Here is a 21465-nt window from a genome sequence, read left to right as displayed (position 1 = left end):
GATGACGCAGTATAAGCCCCACCCCTTTATTTGTATAAAAATTAAATCAGTGGAAGCTGGTTTTGTGGTTTTCTTTCTCAATTGCAAGTCCAGTTTTTACTAATTCAAGGTGTGATTGGAGGAGGGTGTGTATGTGTGTGTGTGTTCTTGTATTTATCGCCTCTTTAGGACATTTTCTGTCATAAACCATGACCTTGTCAGGACCAGTCGTCCTCATGGAGACCAAAACCTGGTCCTGATGACGCAGGATCTCATTTGGACTAAGATTTGGATTATTTTTATGGATAAGGTTCATGTCAATGCAGAGTCCTGAGAAGATTAGCTGCACAAACCTGTGTGTGTGTGTGTGTGTGTGTGTGTGTGAGAGATAATACTGTGTGAAACTCACAGTCAGCAGGTCAGTCCACAAAGAATTCCTCAACTCTTGACATTCAGCAGTTTCACCTTCTTCCTTCTTTATCTCTGCTCTCGTCAGCCTTCACAGGCTGCAGATGATGAGTCCACCTGCTGGAACACTCTCTCACACACGTACACACAAGCTTGTTTTCATATCTTAGTGAGGACACATCATTGACATAGCTCCTTAGCCCCTTACAATCACAACTAAGTGCCTAACCCTTAACCTAGCCTTAATTTAAACTAAAAAAAAGGACCCCAAAAAGCCCTTAAAATATGTGAGATCAAAACAAAATGTCCTCACTTCATATGATTTACTCTTTGGTCCTCGCAAAGATACACATACAAGAACATACACACAGGTTTGTGCACTACACTGACTTCCATTCATTTGGACAGAGTAAACAAATCCCTGTCCCTGACTTAAAACTATAACCAGTTCATGTCTAAACCTAACCTGAACTTGAACAGTCCCTCAGAAATGAGGTCCTGCCTCATTAGGACCAGGTTTTGGTCTCCATGAGGACTACTGGTCCTGATTAGTGTTTATGTGTTTATGACAGAAAAAATGACCAGAACTCTAATCACACTGGCGTTCACTCATATGTGCCGTGCTTTATTGACCATTTCCCTCTAAATGGGAGCAATGTTTCAATAGTATCATATAAAAGAACACATTTTCACTCACTAAAGGAGTGAATGAGTGAACTCCTGTGTGCTGTGATGTTGTCTAATGAGTCAGCATTGACTTCAGCGATCACACATCAAAAAACTATCAGCCGTCCGGACAAATCCAAGTGTTTATTGATTTTTTTCTTCCTACCAGCGGCATCAATGTTTAATGGCTCTGTTCAGTAAAAAAACAAAAGACATTGCAGTTGTTTTACTGTTTTCAGCTGATGCTCTTTCTCTGTCTTTGTTCAAGATCCACACACACACACATTTGAAGAGCTGATGACTTTCGTAAAAAACTGCACTTTGCTGCACTGCTCTATACTACCTTAACATGACTCAGCAGTTCTGTGTTTTTTTTTACATTTGGATTCCTACAGCAGTCCTTTTAAGAATAAAACAAACATACTGAAAGTTCACTGTACAGCACTTACAGTCAGAGGTTTAAAGTACAATTTAAAATCAGGATTTTGTATTTTACTTGAGTACGTATTGACTCAAGTATTGTACTTAGTTACTTTATAAATCCTATCCGTTACTGAGTAAAAAATAAAAATTCAACACAATGAAGACCTACAGGGGGAAAATATACACCAGAACCAGACGAGTGATGATGTGATTAGCACCAGCACTGGTGCGTGAACATAGAGGGCGTGCGCCAAAAGTGACATAATATCCTGTGTCGCGCCGGGCGCGTGAGCTCCAAAATAGTTTGGGATTTCTGAGCCCTTGTCATATTTCTACTACCCTCACACCCCACGCAAAGTAACTCAGTAACTTTTACTTACTTACTTCAAATGAACTACTTTTTACTTCTACTTGAGTATTATTTCATCAAAGTATTGGTACTTTTACTCGAGTACAATATTTTAGTACTTTTTCCACCTCTGCTTACAGTTACAACGCTTTTCCACTACAAAGTTCCAGCATGACTCGGCTCCTCTTGTTGTTTTTTTTTTGCTTTTCCATCAGTGATGATACCTGGTACCTGGTGTGTTTTTGAGTACCTGCTCTGACGAGCTTCCAAGCGAGCTGAGGCCACTGATCGGTCAGAGTGTCGTCACTGAAGAGTCATGAGCGCGATGTCCGACACATCAATCAAAACAATGTCAAACCGCAGATTAAAGTTAAAAAGACTTAGAATTCCCTGAAAACACGCGTTAATCTCCAACACTTAGCAAAGGAAATATGTAAAATGTCAATATTTAACAGAGTGAACCCAACCACGAGCCGCTCAGCGGTACTTCAGTTCAGTGACTGTGTCAGACGGCGTCAGGAAGTACTGAACGATTCTGCGAACAAATCTTTTTAAATCAACTGATTCTAATGATTCAGTTACAACCAAAACGTTTGCGTTGCGTAGAAAACAACACCGTGCTACGACGTGCTATAGTAATGGAAAACGATAGCAAACGGAGTATAGTCGAGTGTGCCGAGTCGAGTCGTGCTGGAACTGTAAAAGCGGAAAAGCGACAATAATCCCTGCACTGAAGACCACTCTCAGGGGGGGGGAAGAAGACACAAAATGAAAAATGATGAAGATTTTTATTATAAATCAACACGTAAAACATCAGTAACACAGATCTCGGTGCAGCAGTAACACTTTGAGGTGATGTGTGTGTAAATGTGCGTCGCCCACTATTTACCATCAACATAAAAGAAGGGACCCACATGAGTGAGAGTACGAGTGTCTCAGTGTTGTAAGGCTGGTAGGACGATTCCCACACAGGATCCAAAGCCCACTCTGTATCCGTCTCCCTGACAGTGACCTACACAGAGACAAATACAGCACTTTACGACAAATATGAGAACATTCTTATATGATATCTATCTTGTTATGTTATTGTTCTGACTGTGTTTGGTCTGTGTGAGCAGCAACGATGCAGCGTCGTTTGCCTGCTTCATAAAAATAGTTGTCTGTCCTGACATCAAATTAAAACCAAAGTCCAGTCCAGGAGTCGTTGATCCAGTTCGTACAGTACTTACATCTCATGGGGAAATGTTAACACACAAGTTGCTGATCTACTTCTGCCTCCATCAGTCAGTTCAAACGTGTTATTTTTTTGACTTCCGTGTTCCTTCGTTTGGATTAAACTAAATAAGAAAAAACGATCAAATGATGCAGGACAAGACCACTTCTCCTGCGTCTCAGCGTTTGCCGCAGTTGACAAACGATCGCCATCCAGTTTAAATTTGAGCCCATCAGTGTAAAATGTTCAGGTCTCTCCTGCAGGTTTTGATAGAATCACCAGTCAGCGTGTCAGCGTTCAGAACCGCTCTCACCTGCGATGGTGACTTCATCCCCGTCCTTCAGGAAGGTTCTGCTCTCTCCTCCTCCCAGATCGATGCTCTTGGATCCTCTCCACGACAGCTCCAGCATGGAGCCAAAGCTCTCTGGATCCTGGTGGGTTTGAGAAAAATGCAGTGGAAGAATGAGACACAACAACAACAACAACAAACAAACAAAAAGTACTTCTCTTACTACTCTTGATTTAATTTATTTATTTTGATGAGAAGTATTTATTATAAGGTATATAACACTATCGTTCAAAAGTTTGGGGTCACTTTTTTTTCAATGAATATAACATTAAATGAATCATAAATACACTCTATACATTGTTAATGTGATAAACCACTATTCTAGCTGCAAACGCCTGGTTTTTAATGGAATATGTATAGAGGCCCATTTCCAGTGTAAGCACAGCTGAAAACACTTTTGCTGGTTCTTTGACGAAAAGGGCAAAATGATTATTTTGAATAAAAATCATTATTTCTTATCTTGTCAATGTCTTGACTTTATTTTCTATTCATCTTGCAACTCTTTTGATGAATAAAAGTGTGAGTTTTAATGGAAAATACAAAAAAATTGTATAGGTGAGCCCCAACTTTTAGTTTAACAACGTCACTGTCATGAATGTAATAGATAGGCTTTTATTTCAGACTCAAGGTCCATACAAAAAATAAATAAAATCAAGACACAGTAATATCTACACTACAAGTGTTTTCCCATACTTTGAGATGACAGTTGAGACAATACAAAAATGAAATAATTGATAGAGTAAATGTTGTCCTTCGTGCAGACACTCACGGGTCCACTGATGGTTCCAGAAGCCAGCAGGTCTCCAGGTCTGACGTTACAGCCATTGACCGTGTGATGGGCGAGCTGCTGCTTCATGGTCCAGTACATGTACTGCAAGACAGAGACAGAGATGAAAATCAATGTGTTTTTTACAAAAAATAGCACTCGGAAAAACAAACTCTGTGGCTGTTTCTGTCATCAATCCTGTGTTTTCCTATGTTTTTTAATAACACGTCACAGAGCAGATCCGTGTCAGATCAGGACACAAGATTCCTACCTTAAAGTTTGACTTGCAGATGGTCGATGACTCTTTCATGTCTTGTCCTTGAGGAGCAAACGGCAGAAGTGACTCACAGTGAAAAGTGGCCTCCATTTTACTATAACACACAGTAGTACGTACACACTACTGAACTACATGGGGAATTGAAGAGATTTTACATCACTGCACGCAAGTTCAACTGTTATTTTATAACTTCTGTGCTTTTACGCCAGTTCTGTCAATGGACTTTGGTGTGGCAAAGTGACTGGATTACAAAATAACACACACTTCAGTTTGTCTCTCTGAAAAAAGGCTTCTAAAGATGAAACAATATAGTGAACATATACTTAAGTTGGTATACAGTTAAGCTGATGTAGAGGTGGCTCAAATTAGCGCTGATCTTGTGCTTGTACCACTTTAAAAACCTGAATTATCCCTTTAAATGATGTACATTACATTAACTCCTCATTTAATTAAGTTTGGGACCACTATAACTCGTTTTAAAATATGGACATTTGTTGTTTAAGCTAGGAATATTTAGGACTTTTTTTAAAGGTGCATTATGTAATAAATCTAAAGCAACTGGCCATAAAATCCTCCTAATATGTCACAGAGACTCAGGAATAATGTTCATATAACAAACTGAACTCACCAACAACAACAGTACAGACAAAATATTTGCATTAAACAAAATATTTTGCAGACTGCAAATCATGTTTATGTTTTGAAATCATGTTTTGGCGTCATGTGGCGCCACCTACCGCCGTCTACCAATCATTGCAGTCAGCAGAGTCTCAGCTGCCGAGCAACCACGGGTTGCCAGTTACGTCAGAAAACCAAACCTAAAACCTTGGTATATTGAATTTTAATGTAGTAATCGTTTTTGGCCACATTCTTACATGCGGTACCTTTAAGCATTGACTTTCAAATTAATCAAAGTCAGTGCTGTATTTTTAGGAATAATAGCTGTATGTGTGTGTGTGTGTCTGTGTGTGTCTCTGTGTGTGTGTGAGCTGTTTATGGAAAGTACAAGTGGTAAAATATTAAGCAACATGGATCAGTGAAGGACGAGGAAGTGACAGAGTGTGTGTGTGTGTGTGTGTGTGTGTGTGTGTGTGTGTGTGTGTGTGTGTGTGTGTGTGTGTGTGAAGGAGGCATCAACAGACTGTAATGGCTTCTCATTACCATGAATCACCTCAGGGCTTTTACTTTGTTGTGCGTTTCACATTGCGAGTGTGTTCGTCAGTGTAAAGCAACAACAGCAGCAACATTCCAGCTGATGTGATGACCGTCACTTTGTGAACCCTACCTTTAAGTGACACAGACAGGTTGATGTTGAAGGTGTAAGCATCGTGGTGTTGGAGGTAGGGGAGCGGCTCTGGGTCCTGCACAAACACCACAAACACAAACCAAAGAAGAGAGAAGCATCAAACAGCTGGTATTTGGTGAATGCACACTAGGGGGCAGGTGTGGGTCACTGTAGTCTACGCATTTGAACAAACTCGCCCTAGCACGTTTGAGCTAGACGTGTCAAACTCGGACCATATGTTCTAGACAAGTTAAAGGTGCCATATGTAAGAAAGTGGCCAAAAATGGTTACTACATTCAAATTCAAAATATCGAGGTCTTTTAGGTTTTTTTTTCTGACGTAACTGGCAAACCATGATTGCTTGGCAGCTGAGACTCTACTGACTGCAATGATTGGTAGACGGCGGTAGGTGGCGCCACATGACGCCAAGACATGATTTCAAAACACAAACATGATTTGCAGTCTGCAAAATATTTTTTTTAATGCAAATATTTTGTCTGTACTGTTGTTGTTGGTGAGTTCAGTTTGTTATATGAACATTATTCCTGAGTCTCTGTGACATATTAGGAGGATTTTATGGCCAGTTGATTTAGATTTATTACATAATGCACCTTTAATGATTAAAAGTTATCAAAGGATTTTCTCTACGTCAAAAGGCGTGGCCTCAGCGCTCCAACAATATTGACATTAAAATGGCAGGAAAACTACTTTAAAATTCCACTTTTTGAAAGCTTTTCTGGTGGAAGCTACGTTTTCACTGAGAAGTCAGTACAGTTTACATGTCAGTACGTAGGTAAAAAACCTAAAATATCACTTTCAAACACCAACTTTTAGCTGCTGCTTACCTGACAGACACATACAAGCAAATCATGTCTTTGACCTGGTCGTTCAGGGGAAAACAGTGTTTGCGGATTCTCTTTAAAAGGTGCCGTTTGGTGTGATCCTTCAACAAACCTGGACAACGTTGGCCTCTGCAAAAGGCAACAGCGCCTCCATGGGGACGACCCAAGGCGAGATGGTCGTCCCAAAGTTCTTCCCCAGGAACGGACCCAGAGGAACGTACTCCCACGACTGGATGTCTCTGGCTGAGGAAAAACACACACATTAATGCACGTAGTGAGTGGGAAGGTCTGTCTAAACAGACAGTCAGTTAACTAGCTAGATAGTCAGCTAGCTAGATACTTGACTAGATAGATAGATAGATAGATAGATAGATAGATAGATAGATAGATAGATAGATAGATAGATAGATAGATAGATAGATAGATAGATAGATAGATAGATAGATAGATAGATAGATAGATAGATAGATATTTGTTCGCTAAAAATATAGATATTTTGTTAGCTAACAAAATAGATAGACAGACAGACAGATACTTAGTCAGCTAGCTAGCTAGATACTTAGTCGATAGATACTTTGTTAGCTAACTAGATAGACAGATAGTCAGCAAGCTAGCTAGATATTAGTCAGCTAACTAGCTAGATACTGGTGCTATAACGCTACCACAGCAATAAATCAAAAACAAACCAAAAACTATAAACACATAAAGAAAAGGACAATGACGAGGAAAAAAAACTGTGATAAATGAATATTACATCATTTTCCAAACGTAGCATTTTAGGTCTTGCGAAACAGCAGTTCTGTGTGGATAAAAAGGGGGTCGTACCTATGTTCCCCGGGTCCTATGTTCCCCGTTTTTCCAAAAAAGGTCCTATGTTCCCCACTTTGTATGTGACAGGGGAACATAGGACCCTTTTTTGAAAAAGGGTAGGGTTAGAGTTAGGGTTAGAGAAAGGGTCCTATGTTCCCCGGTCACATACAAAGCGGGGAACATAGGACCCGGGGAACATAGATATGATCCCATAAAAAGCATTTCACGTCACAACACACCTGACCTGTGTATCGTTAAGATTTACCTCAATTATATGTCGGAAGTAACTTACTGATAAGCTCCAGAAACACCACTAGAGGGCACTGCGAGTCCCCACGTCGTCTTGCAACAAGGGAGTTTCTTAGGCCTACATACAAACTTTAGAAACTAATGTAAAACTACGACTTTAAGCAAACCAGACTAGTTTGCAACCAAATTAAACCACGAAAATAAATAAATAAATAATATATTAGATTATTTTTTATAATAATTAAAAGTACCACACTATTTATGAGCTACAGCGCTCATATTAAACACTTTACTGTAAACCCTACGCGAGCAGCTGAAAGTGCAGACTCAATCTTTCATGGAAATTCTGTAGCCGCTCACACTCTTTCACAGGCCATAAAGCAGTAATGGCGACTGCACACACACACGTGCACACACACACACACACACAGCTAATGTGCTCTCTGCCAAAAGCCTAATAAAAGAAAATAAAAATCTAGTTGTGTTGATATGACCCTCACAGTGCACTTCGAATGGCCTCCTAACTCACAGCCGCTCAGACTGTGGCAGGACACAGACACTGCAGCAGATTAGAGAGTGCAGCCGCGTTGAACCGAGCGACAGCAGAAGCTGAGCTGACAGCAGATTAATGACTTTCTTATTTATTTAACAATAGCCAGCCATGGATTTCTTTTCTCTGCTATAAATATCAGGTGTTACCCTTTTGCTCCAGCGCTGCAAAAAAACTGGTGCATAAATTGTGGTTGTATGTTATGAGGTACTTAAGTAATAAACTGTCTTCAGAATTGGTTTGCTTTTCCAAAGAAAAGCGTTATAATATAATACCAGTCGCTGCATTTAAACAAATTCCGGAAAAAGAAAAGAAAAAAAAAGAAGATGGTTGGGTGTTAATCCACTGTCCATTAGTGTTAGGAAATGAACAGTTAATGAGTTTAAAGAAATGGAAAGAATTACTTCAACAAAAACTGGAGTAAATGGGTCATGGAGGAACAATGAAACTCATTCTCACCAGAATAATCAACTTGAGGGATAATTACAACTCTGATTGTTTGTTTTTATGTGTTTTTCTTAAATTAAAAACAAGTTGATAACATCTTATTTTGTTTATAATGTATTTAAAATGTTTATTTGGCAGTAAAACTGTGTTTCTGTATAGTATAAATAAGATAAACATGACAGGACGTATGAAATTATGATTAAACATATCCTTTGTAATGTTTAAATAAAAAAAAAAATGGTTTGTGGCCTTTTTCCAACAGTTTGTAAACCTCTCACTCTCCTGCACCAAAGTCCATAGAGAAGAAAATCAGCCTTTGTAGCTCACAGGGACACAGAAGCTGATGATCTACTGCTGCCGGGTTCTATTAGATTGTGTCACTGAGGTAATGCCGCGCTGAGAATTTCAAACACCAAAGTCAATAAATAACACATTTGGGCAGACTGATGGAGGCGGCAGTGGATCAACAACTCCTGTGTGCTGTGATGTAAAAACGCAGAGTTTCCTCAATGGGATTTGGTGCAGAGAGTGAGCGGTTTGTTAAGAAAGCCAGAAATGGCCGTCTGACAGCGAGATGAGGTGGCAAACATATTTTTTTGAGATGTCGTATACATGTCGTAGATTTTATTGGGCGAGTCTTTCGTATATAAATACATAGAGTACTGTTTGACTGTTCCACAGTTTAAGTGACTGCAGTGATGTCTGAACTGTGATGCAGCTGATGATGAATCACTAGTGAGCACTGACGTTTCACTTAAAAGCACACGTGTTATTTAATTCAGCTCTGCATTATGCACGTCGATGTGGTCACTTCAGGTTTAGGGAGACGGGAATGGTTTTAAGGTGGAGCGGCAGAGACAGTCGTCATCCCGACATGAGCGGGAATGTTTTATTGATTGAGCCGAGAATCTCTGGAGACGACGTGTTGCTCTCTGAATGTCATTTTCTCTAATATCCATGTCTTTCCCTCTGGCTGCACTTGGAAACTACAGCCTGCCGCCGCTTTAGCCAACATTTCAATGATATAATGTGAATTGTTATGATAAATCCTTCCATCTTATCAAATCAAAATGCAAAGCACAAAACATGCGGTAACATAATCTTAATTTGCATTACTCAGAACGTTATTAATGTATTATTAATCAGTTAATAAATCGTTGGTTTCCTGATTTCTCAGCTTCTTAAATGTGAATATTTTCTGTTTCTATTGTTGTTGCTCTATGTAACAATGAAAACGTTAATTTTTTTTGTATTCTCCATCATGTCGGTCCAACCAGCCTGACCCGCAACCTTCTCCTCAGCATTTATAAAGCAACTCGCCTGTGTTTGTAAGGGAAACGACGAGCAAACCTCTGATTGGCTTAACTGATATTGCGTCCAAAACACACCCGACAAATAATTCAGACACAAAAACAACAACCCCCGTGTGAGTCTGGCTTGCGTCACTTTTCCCGACTCGATTACGCGCCGCGTATTTAGCAACGGCGGGGTCGTACGCGAGCCAATGCGTTCGCGCCACACATTTATAGATGGTTAAATGGGGCCCAGAGGCTCTTACCGCTCCAGTCGTTCATCAGTACCATGCCAAATATATGTTCATGGGCTTTGTGGATTGGAATGGGCTCCCCAAGCTGATTCCCTCCTCCAACAAAGAAGGCCTACGACGTGGGAGGAGAATCATCTTTAAAAATACACACGACTGTGTATAATGCAGACTGTCAAAGAGGCAAATGTTGTTTTAATTCTGTTAAATGAAGACTCTAATCACCATCTCCAGCTCAATGTCCAACTGCTTAGACGGACCAAACACGGGAGGTTTCGCTAACAGAGGACAACAAGGAAAAACATGGCATTCAAACATTTGAAATATATTTGCAGTCAGTGTTTGTACAACACAGTACAGTACAGTACATGTAAGGCGTCTTACTCTGGTCAGGTCTCATTTGGCCTGAAGGGCGGCGAAGTGGAGTCCCAGAAACCACCACGGATGACGCCCTGCCGTGGTATCCCACTGGAAGTCTGAGCCTGTGAAACACAACAGCCAAAGCGCATATAACTGTAAAGCTTTTGTTTTAATTTTTCAAGTTTTTTCAAATATCACAGAGCCAGGTCACAAAGTGCTTCACAAATGTAAACAAACACCATAAATACCAAGAATGGCCGCACCATGGGTTGAAATCACTACAGTTAACCTGTGTGGACCCGTGTGTGTCGGAAGAGTGGGCAGTTTACAAAGCAACACGAATGTCAGTTTCCTGTTGGAACAGACAGTGTAACAGCAAGATAAAGCTGCCAACATAACCTTAAAATATCAAAGACTTAAAGGTGAAGTAAGTAGTTTATAGTGCCATCTAGAGGAGAGGCTGAAATTTACAACAAAGAACTGCTCCTCTGCTCACCCCCTCCCTTCCCTGAGCGCTACGGTATCCTCAGCTGGTCAAATGTCATCCTCGTCGTCTTTCTCCGTGTCAGCAGATGAGGTTCGTGAGGCGAGGGAGAGGGCGAGCTACCGCGGCCGTAGCAGACGAAGCGGAGAGAGAGGAGGCGGGACTTCAGCTACAAGTAAAGAGACGCTTGATTTGTTCTCTCGCGTTTGTCCTTACAGGCTCCGGTAGAAACATGGCGTCTCGCTGCTAACCGTGGCTATGCAACCTCGTACATCACTTTTTGAAACACTACGAAAATGAAACAAAGAATATTATACAGCGACTAGACAATGCAGGAGCACATAATATGTATAAAAAAGTGGATTTTGGGTTATATAAACCCATAAATACTACACAGTGTCCCTTCAAGCGTGTGTAGAATTTATTAGCTCAATGTTTTGTTCAAGGGTTATTTCAGGTTAGTCAGGAGGACTGCCATAAGAAAACAACCAATGTACACCTGCTTAAATCTATGACATCTAAATAATATGTGTCACTTTATCTCACCATGAGACAGTCTTTATCCCACTAGAAATGGAAGTTTGTGTCCAATTTGCTGATTCACAGCACCAAACAGGGGGTTGTTGAGCCATTGCCGCCTCCATAAGTGAGTTTAAATGTGTTATTTTGTGACTTCAGTTATTGAAATACTTCATTAAGATTAGCTTCAGTGACACAAACCTAACACACGAGGCAGCAGCAGACCAGCAGCTCTCGTGTCCCTGTGAGTTAAAAACGCAGATTTTCTCTATGGACTTTGATGCAGGAGAGCGTGCGGTCAATGAACCTCAGGGCAAAGGCTATAAACGTGACATTCTCTCTGTGATCACTGGTTTTACATTATATACTATATATACAATCAGTATCTTGCATACTGCACCTTTAACAACACCTCGGAGAGTTTGCAGAGAATGAATCTCTTAAGTAGTTGGTAGGAAAAGAAAAGAAAAGAACAGCAGTTTGATAAAGTGAGTAAGAAAAAGCTTCCTCTGCTCACTGTGGTGAAGCAGTGAACCTCAGGGAGCCGCTGCCTGCTGTGCATGAAAATGACTCAAATGAGTTGAATTTCAGTAACTGCTGACGGTTTCTCTGTAGCTTCATTACTCCATTTACACTGCAGCACTACTTTCACATCGAAGGTGTCCGTCCTTTTCTCTGGTATTTCCTGGCTCTTTCAGCTCGGTTGCACAGTTACTGCTGCGCAAAACAACATCCATTTTTTTTGGGCAGGTAAGCTGCACCGTTTAAAGATCCATAGACCAGGCAACGTGTCAGACAACTCGTCCCCGAAACAGGTTTTTTTCATCCAAATAAAGACGCTGCAATGGTTCCCGGATCATTGATGTTCCTGAGAGCAACAGAGAGGACAGAATGTTCATTTTCGATGTCAGCGTAGGGTCAGGGAAGTTTTATCAGAAATTTGTTTGTTGGAAAAGGTCCGGTTTGGCGTTAGATCGCTTGATCTTACAGCTTGAAACCGACAGTTCCTTTTTGCAGAAGCTTTTACTGCCAACATGGCGGCGTAAACGAACCAAGTCATGTGACGTGGGTAACTCCAGGGCCGTAAACACTCACCACCAGCTTTGTTGTTAAATTCTCCGATCATTTAATTAGAATTGGAACGATGCGACTTAACGTTAGCTTTGCTTGGGTTCGTGTCCTACCGATGACCCGCTGACTGAGGTTTTGACGGATTCGTCTTTTGAGACAACTCTCGAGTATTTCTGATCCAACATAAACTATAATGCGAGTGCTGCAGGGTACATGGAGTTATTGTAGGTCTAGATTTTTTTTACTTTGACACCAAACCTAAATTTTATTTGAGTTGTAGAACCAGGATGAATGAAACAGGTCAAAACCTGAGCGTTTCTATGCTTATTCATTGAGGTTGAGGGCATACGAGGCCAGATTTAATTCCTGATCTGACTCTTTCCGACAATCGTCGGCCTCTTCCAAATTTAGGTCGAATTATCCTGTTGTGTGAGGGATTATTGGACACGATCTTATTGTCATTGGACGCTTTAGTCTTCCCGATTTCAGTATAAAACATGTTGGACATTTACGACTGGACAGTGATTGCGGGACCTCAGGACAGGCCGAGCTAAGCTGCTCTGCGCCGGCCACAGTGCGCACCGGGAGTCCTCAGAGGCGGAGCAGATCACCGCCGACAACATCGATGCCAAACGTTAAATCTTAACACACACAGCACGTTTAGACTCTAAATGACTAATTTCTCGCCTCAAATTATCTTAAAACTGTGTTCCGTGACACAGAAAAGGGAGAAACAGCCACTGTTTCAATGTTATTCCTCTGCAACAACAACAGTCTTTCTCTCGGACACCATTGCTCACAGTAGCCAGAAGCACAACAACCTTGCGTAGCGACCCCTACTTATCGGGCGGGAAATTGCAGTGCGTATCCGTCACCACGACGGAGAAGTATGAAGGCTCGAGTGGTCTCCGTGGTTACGCAGTCGGATAACGCATTACGCAGTCGGAGAAGTATAATGTGGCCTTAAGACTCTTTTATTCGTATTTCCACATTTTGTCAAAAAAAACAACAACATTTTCAGGTCTTGTTGTCCACACTTTTCTCTCTGCGTCACAGATAACGGACAGATACAGAAACGTTTGCTCTGTAGCTGAAAACCTCGCTCTCGTGTCCTTGGAATCTGACATGAGTCTGACAGCGATGGACGGACATCCAGCCAATCACCTGCTCAACCACAGAGTGCAATCTTTACATTCCTCCCACGAGGAGGCTGGAATAAATGAGCTCCGTCTCTGTGCTGTGAGGCTTCTGCAATCACTCCGAGGCCCCACATCAATTACAGAAACCCTGTAATGTCCCGTAACGGTAATAACTAGGACTCACAGTCGCGATAGGGCCCTCGCCCCCACGCAACTCCTCATATCTGATGACGGTGAGAAATGTCATGTTGTTGTTTACGCTAAAGCATTGGTTCTCAAAGTGCGGAAAACATTTCTGGCGGCCCTGCAATGAATTACAGTTGATAGTTTTAATCCAGGAGCATTAAACTAAACTTGTTAAATGTTTATTGCACATTACTGGATACAGACCAATAAGTGTAAACAAAAATACTGGGTATTTACCTGGTTTCTATATGATGAATTTTAGTGTATTATTGGGTTATAAGCTGGTAATAAGCAGGTAGCTACAGCCCCCGATTACTAGCTATTTACCCAGTAAATATATGGTAACAGAACATTTCTGTTACCATATATTTAATTTAATGTGTTACTTGGTATTAACCTGTAATTAACGAAGGTAAGAACAATAGCCAAAATACTGGGTAATTACCCAGTGTATTATAAAGTGTTATTATATTAACGCTTGAATTACATTATATTAACGCTTATATTACTTAACGCTAAACTGTAGAACTGCAATCTGGTCATTAAAATGATTACAAATGGGATTTATTTCTGTTTTTTTTCCTTTGGCGGTCCTCAGTCCAATGTTGGGTTCCTAAATTGGCCTCAGGTATCAACACTTTGAGAACCCCTGCGCTAAAGCTTTCAAACGGTGGAATTTTAAATGAGTTTTCCTGCCATTTTAACGTGTTGCGCTGAGGCCACTCCTTTTCACGTTGAGAAAATCCTTTGATAAAATTCAATCATTAACTTGTCTAGAACACACGGGTCGAGTTTGACACAGCTAGCATGCTGAAGTACATGTCACGATTAAAAACATTTCTGAATAGCATAAGCATATGGTGCGAATTTCATCCATCCGCTGAAAGGTTTGAAACCGCTCACACCCGCGATACCAAGACAGTTCAGGTACGATAATGAGCGGCAAGAGGTCGTGGGATGGAATCCAGCTCCCACAGAATCTACATTATTTACCAAATTATTATTGTATGAAGCATTATGAGTATTAAGCATTAATAACCCATAAATCATATTGTATAAAGCATTAATTAAGCTTGGGATGGATAAAATATAACTATAAATAAATATATCGGGTGTGTGGTGGTGTTAACCAGCCATACATTAGCCCCCCATGCCACAATGTCTCACTCCAAGGTTTTCTCAAAGGTTGGCTAGCCATTTTTGTTTTTCCAAAATGGCCGACTTCTGGGTGGGCGGAGCTAATGGAAGTACATTAGAAATTTGTTTGGAATCATGAGAGCAACAAGTGTACCGAGTTTTGTTAAAATCAGAACAACTATGTGCGACTTAAACACGATATATACTATAATATTCATTTATATATATTATTATATTCATATTTGCCTTTAACCAATACACTTAACAAATTTCGTCCCGATCCCATGACTTTTGTCTGACCATGACCCGACTTCTAAGAGTGCTATAGAGCCTTGGGGCTACGACCAGGTTGGTACACGATACCACTATTGCATTAAATGGCGACCTGACCTTCATACCAAATTTCAAAAGTGCACGTCAACCCCCTCAAATATGAGCTCAACTTCGGAGAAAAACAATAATCTCAACAGGAACAATAAGATGCTCGTGCTCTAATGATAAAGATAATAGTGTCAGTGATGTTTGTGTTTCCTCTGTCACCAGCTCGCACCAGTTTGGCATCAACGCGTTCTCCTTCCCGCGGAACATGGTGCCGACGTTGGTGGCGTGATCTCTGGAGGAGTAGAAGTCGGTGTAATCGCCTGCGAAGAACAGAAGAAAAGGCTCAGAACAAACCTGAGGACACACCGGCTGCAAGTGTGGTCAAATGGCGCCCCCTTGTGCCTCATATCACTATGTGACTCCAGAGCAACACAGTGATTTTGGATCAGTGAAACTCTTTTAGTTATGATCTAAAGCTTAAAAAATACTTAAAATGACATTAATGAACGCACTTTATACAGTTGGAGAAATGTAAATATTCTCTTATAAAGTCCAGGGACAAATGTTTCTCGTCCTTTTCCCCGTTTCTCTACGGTTTGTTTGGTTATTTCCATTTTTCTTTATTATTATGGTCTGTTTTGATGTTGACATAATATCCCAAAAAATTTTTTTTTGCTATGATGTCAGACACGGAAACATTTGACTCGTTTGTAGCTCGTATTTCTCTTTATTTAGCATAAACTTAAATGTAGGGGGGATTATATACTATTGTATACAGTAGTATATAGTATTCCCTCATATATGTACAAATGTACAATATACTGAAAAATGTATATATATATACATACATACACACTGTATATATAGTGCTTTTCATAAACTTAAGACAGAGTACTGTGATATATATATATATATATATATATATATGTATGTATATGGTATTTTATTTTATTTCTTCACAAACATAAATATGTATTTTGTACATCAGTTTTAATCTTTATGAAGTAGTTATATGAAGAAATTTTAAATCTATGTTCTTAGTTGGAGCAGCTGCAACAAAACTGATTTATGAAGTAGTTAAAATTAGATTTTTTTATGAAGGACTGTACATAGTACATTATTCTATTTTCCCCCAATCTTATAATTAATTGTACCTTATCTTTACTGTGTCTATTGACGATTCCTTTGAGATCAGAAGTGATGGATGCACAGCTTCATATAAGTATTTAGAAATATATTCAATGATAGTGTTCTATGAATATTCTTTATTTATGAAATGGAACCTAAGTCCAGTTGCTGTCGATTAATAACTTTTGGACAACAATGACCTGGATGATTGAAAATCTACACACACGCACACACGCACACACGCACACACACAAACTGACCTATGTCTGCAGGAAGGTGCATGGTCACTGCGCTCTGATGGACAAACGCTCTGCACAGACAAGGACGAACAAAAGAAAAAGAAAGAATAAAAATGACTCGGGGGTCGTCACTCACAGAAATACAGGAGGTGTGAGACATGAGGCTGCGTTTTCCGCTCTGCAGGAAATGGTTTTCCAGACACGAGGACACGAGGACACGTCCACTGACTTTATGTCTGAAGTATTTACTGCGTGAGCTTCAGGGGGAGGCTCGTAAAAAAAAAAAAATAGGTAAAAAGCTGAAATCCACATTAAAACTACAATCAGACACCGGAGGGAAAGGTATTTTATTCAGAGAGGAAAACCACCAAAAATGTCAAATCTCTATTTAAATCCACACCATTGATTTTCTAGCGTCCAGAATCAAAGAAAAATGATAGTCATGTTGATGTTAAACTGTAAACACTTATATCAAGTCAACTTTAACAGTCTTTTAATGTAACTAACTACAAATACTTTGTTAATGTACTTAAGTACACAATTCTCTACTTCTCTACTTTGTAATTTATAATACTAGCCCCTTTTACTTTTTAACTCCACAACACTTCCTCTAACTAACTTTATCTTCTTTCGCTACTACCAAATAAAATCAGAAGAAGAAGAAGAGTTGGTATTATTACACACTAACTCTTGGTATTATTATATTTTATATCACGAAAATGGTTTTGATACTTGAAGTACAGTTAGGCCCAGTCCCAATACCTCCCCTAACCCTACATTTTGCACGTTAATGTGTAGGTGTGGATCAAGGGGAAATGTGATTTTCCTCCTTATAATCAACCCTCAAAATGTAGTGAGCTCTGATGATTGTCCCTTTAAGACTTTTACTTAAATGTGAAGTAAGTAGTTTATAGTGCCATCTAGAGGAGAGGCTGAAATTTACAACAAAGACCTGCTCCTCTGCTCACCCCCTCCCTTCCCTGAGCGCTACGGTGTCCTCAGCCGGTCAAATGTCGTCCTCGTCGTCTTTCTCTGTGTCAGCAGATGAGGTTCGTGAGGCGAGGGAGAGGGCGGAGCTACCGCGGCCGTAGCAGACGAAGCGGAGAGAGAGGAGGCGGGACTTCTGCTACAAGTAAAGAGACGCTTGATTTGTTCTCTCGCGTTTGTCCTTACAGGCTCCGGTAGAAACATGGCGTCGTGGCAATGCGGTAGCGGCCCGCGACCATGTTATTTTACATGACTTTTTGAAACACTACGAAAATGAAACAAAAAATATTATACATGCAGGAGCACATAATATGTATACAAAAGTGGATTTTGGGTTATATAAACCCATAAATACTACACAGTGTGCCTTTAAGTAATATTATAAAAAAGAAGTGAGTTCAACTTCTACTAAAGTCATTTTCTGGTAACATACTTGTACTTTTACTCAAGTATCACTTCATGTAGTAAAGTGATTACTTAAAGGGACACTGTGTAGTATTTATGGGTTTATATAACCCAAAATCCACTTTTTTATACATATTATGTGCTCCTGCATTGTCTAGTCGTTGTATAATAGTTTTTGTTTCATTTTCGTAGTGTTTCAAAAAGTCATGTAAAATAACATGGTCGCGGGCCGCGGTTGCATAGCCACTGTTAGCAGTGAGACGCCATGTTTCTACCGGAGCCTGTAAGGACAAACGCGAGAGAACAAATCAAGCGTCTCTTTACTTGTAGCGGAAGTCCCGCCTCCTCTCTCTCCGCTTCGTCTGCTACGGCCGCGGTAGCTCCGCCCTCTCCCTCGCCTCACGAACCTCATCTGCTGAAACGGAGAAAGACGACGAGGACGACATTTGACCTGCTGAGGACACTGTAGCGCTCAGGGAAGGGAGGGGGTGAGCAGAGGAGCAGTTCTTTGTTGTAAATTTCAGCCTCTCCTCTAGATGGCACTATAAACTACTTACTTCACCTTTAAATGTCATGTGCTAAATGTGTGTTAAACTTCAATGTCCATGTGTTTTTGGGGCATTTTCACATAATCACATTAAAAAACCTATATTTCTGACCGACCTGCTCCGGAGGCCGACGTCGTCCCTCAGCGTGCTCTCGTTCTCTGACAGTAACACCTGTATCGTCCTCCTCGCCTCGGTCCAGGCTTCATGACCCAGAGCCATGAAAGCGTTCAGTGTGGACTTTATTTTATAAAGACACAAGAGAAGAAAACAACACATGTTCGTTTACAATGAAACCTCCCTTACTGTCCTTTAATAACAGTCAGCGGCTTTGTTACGCAGTATATAAACTGTGATATATATCTGTGAAAGTAGAATTACTTATCTGGAGCAGTTTAAGGGCATTTTTTTTATGTTTTAAACCTACAGTCTTTACCTTACATATCCAATCCAATCAAAAGAGATAAATAAATAAAACAAATAAAACATAAACGTGTGACCGAATAGACCTAAGAACAAACTATAAAATAAAACATACAATAATATACTGTAGAAAATATAAAAACAACAGGCATAACAAATATATATTAAATGTTGACCCTTAAATTACCAGGTTTTTGTAATGATGCACCTTCATTTATCGTTTATTCGTTCGATTATTGCAGTCTGGTATATGTGAAAGATTGGCAGAAACATTTGTTTACAGGCACGATTTATTTATTAGATTTCATAAAATCTTCACATTATAAAAACTATAAATTATGATTTTTTTGTTTTGTTTTGTTTTACCAACATCAGTCATCATACAAATTAAACATAAATGAATTTTCACATTTTTAACACTTAAATTGCCAAGTTTTTAACAAAAAATAGTGAATTGAATGGGTTTCAATGAGCACATGTTGGTGCATAGGTGTGTTAGTGTGGGTATTGTTTTTTTTTTGTTTTTTTATGAATGGACTAAAAACTAAAATACATGAAAAAAATTTAAAGCACTCAAAAATGCATAAACCTGGCATAGATTTTGCAACAATTTGCATAAAAAAGTATAAATATTCTAGGAATTCAAAGGCAAAACCACAACAACATGTGTCCAGGTGCATTTAAGGGTTAAGTTTGAGTGTAATCTGATGTGTGTATAGATCGGTGATGAAACTTACCTGGTCAAACACATCCTGATGTTTGGAAAGGACGGGGCCTTGAAGCAAAGTCTTTATCACACTGAGAACCAGGATCTGGTCGCCGATGGCAACCCCAATACGGCGTTTGGGCTGGGGAGAGAGAACACACACACACACACACACACACACACACACACACACACACACACACACACACACACACACACACACACACACACACACACACACACACACACACACACACACACACACACACACACACACACACACACACACACACACACACACACACACACACACACACACACACACACACAGAGAAAAATCATTTCCTAACATATACTTTTAAACAGTTCTATCCCTAAAACCAGGATAGGTTTGTATGTTTTTGGACCTCACAAAGATATACAAGCACACATTTATACATGCATTTATACAATGGATATGTCAATTAATATGTATTAAAGGGATTTTTTTTTGTATTTAAGTGGAGTGACATGTTGCATAAGGTACTGACACACAGTCAACAATGCTGACCTCACTTCCAGCATGTGGTCATCAACGTGAAACCAAGAAACCCTCAGTAAAAATCATGGACACCAGGTTAAACTCACTTTGAACCTGGTGTCCACAAAAGGCTCACCTTATAAATTGTATACCAGTAAACCATATGTTTCCCACTTTATTTCACTATTTTGGTACTGGTAATTCACGGTCTTTTCCAACAGGAAAACCGATCACACCGCTCCATAGAGAAACTCAGTAATTTTACACTGCGGATCACAGGGGTCGTTGATCCCGTGCTGCCTCCATGTTATTTTCTGACATTTTTGGAGTTTTAAATCCTTCATTCAGATTCAACTCTGTGACACAAACTTACAGAACGAAGCAGCAGCAGCAGACCGGCAGCTCCTGAGTTGCTGTGAGCTAAAATTGCTTCTTTTTTTCTACGGAGTTTGGTGTGGGAGAGGAAAAAGGTGTCTCACAGCAAAATAAAGCAGCAGACAATTTGCTCTTCCTTACCAGCACCAATAATTGACTAATAATTCACACAATGTATGAGGACAGTGGCTGGCATGGATTGATTTAACTTGTTTTCAAGCTGTTGACATAATACTGCATCTTTGTCAAGTACACTAGGGGCCTCTTTGTGACCCCAGGGGCCCTAAGCAGCAGCAGATGGGGGGGGGGGGGGGTGGGGGGGGGGTTCACATGTCAGAACTTCAAAAAATAAAACCCTGAACTATCACTTCAACCTGAACCATTTGTAGAAGAGCAATCTCCCTTAACATTACAGTGTTTTTAGTATTTTATGTTGCTGAATAATCTTCTTTTTATTGAAATCTGTAAATACTGAGTGACATTTTTGTAGACAAATCATGACCATGTGTCCTCCACTGCTGTTGTCAAAGATAAAAAAAAAAAATCAAAGTGCACTCACGTTATCAGCGGTGGAGAAGATTCCATAGGGCAGGTTGTGGAAGGAGAAGTCAGAGGCTGCATCCACTTTGATGAAGGACATCTTCTTCTTCTTCTTCTTCCTCTACGTGCTGGCTTTTCTCTACTGGACCTCAGTTACTGAGTGAACCAACACCAACACAAGCATCTGCAGTAACAACTTCCAGATGTTTAACTTTTGACAGACC

The 21465-nt window shown here is 40.1% G+C and overlaps 1 protein-coding gene across 1 annotated transcript; it reads right to left on the bottom strand.

Moving 5' to 3' along the window:
- Nucleotides 1-2692: 2692 nt before the first annotated feature.
- Nucleotides 2693-21341, bottom strand: fah (fumarylacetoacetate hydrolase (fumarylacetoacetase); the record flags this gene model as incomplete). Its single annotated transcript, XM_083900395.1, has 14 exons — nucleotides 2693-2837; nucleotides 3352-3469; nucleotides 4157-4258; nucleotides 4425-4471; nucleotides 5716-5791; nucleotides 6670-6800; nucleotides 10172-10271; nucleotides 10382-10434; nucleotides 10541-10638; nucleotides 15603-15693; nucleotides 16762-16811; nucleotides 18796-18917; nucleotides 19838-19948; nucleotides 21261-21341. The coding sequence occupies 14 exons, from the start codon at nucleotides 21339-21341 to the stop codon at nucleotides 2761-2763; spliced, it is 1257 nt and encodes a 418-aa protein (XP_083756521.1). The 3' UTR covers nucleotides 2693-2760.
- Between the last annotated feature and the right edge of the window lie 124 nt (nucleotides 21342-21465).

This window comes from Microchirus variegatus, assembly GCF_963457635.1.
Source record: "Microchirus variegatus genome assembly, chromosome: 14".
NCBI lineage: Eukaryota > Metazoa > Chordata > Actinopteri > Pleuronectiformes > Soleidae > Microchirus > Microchirus variegatus.
The sequence above is the reverse complement of the archived record's forward strand: the minus strand, read 5'-3'. Positions and strand labels throughout refer to the sequence as shown.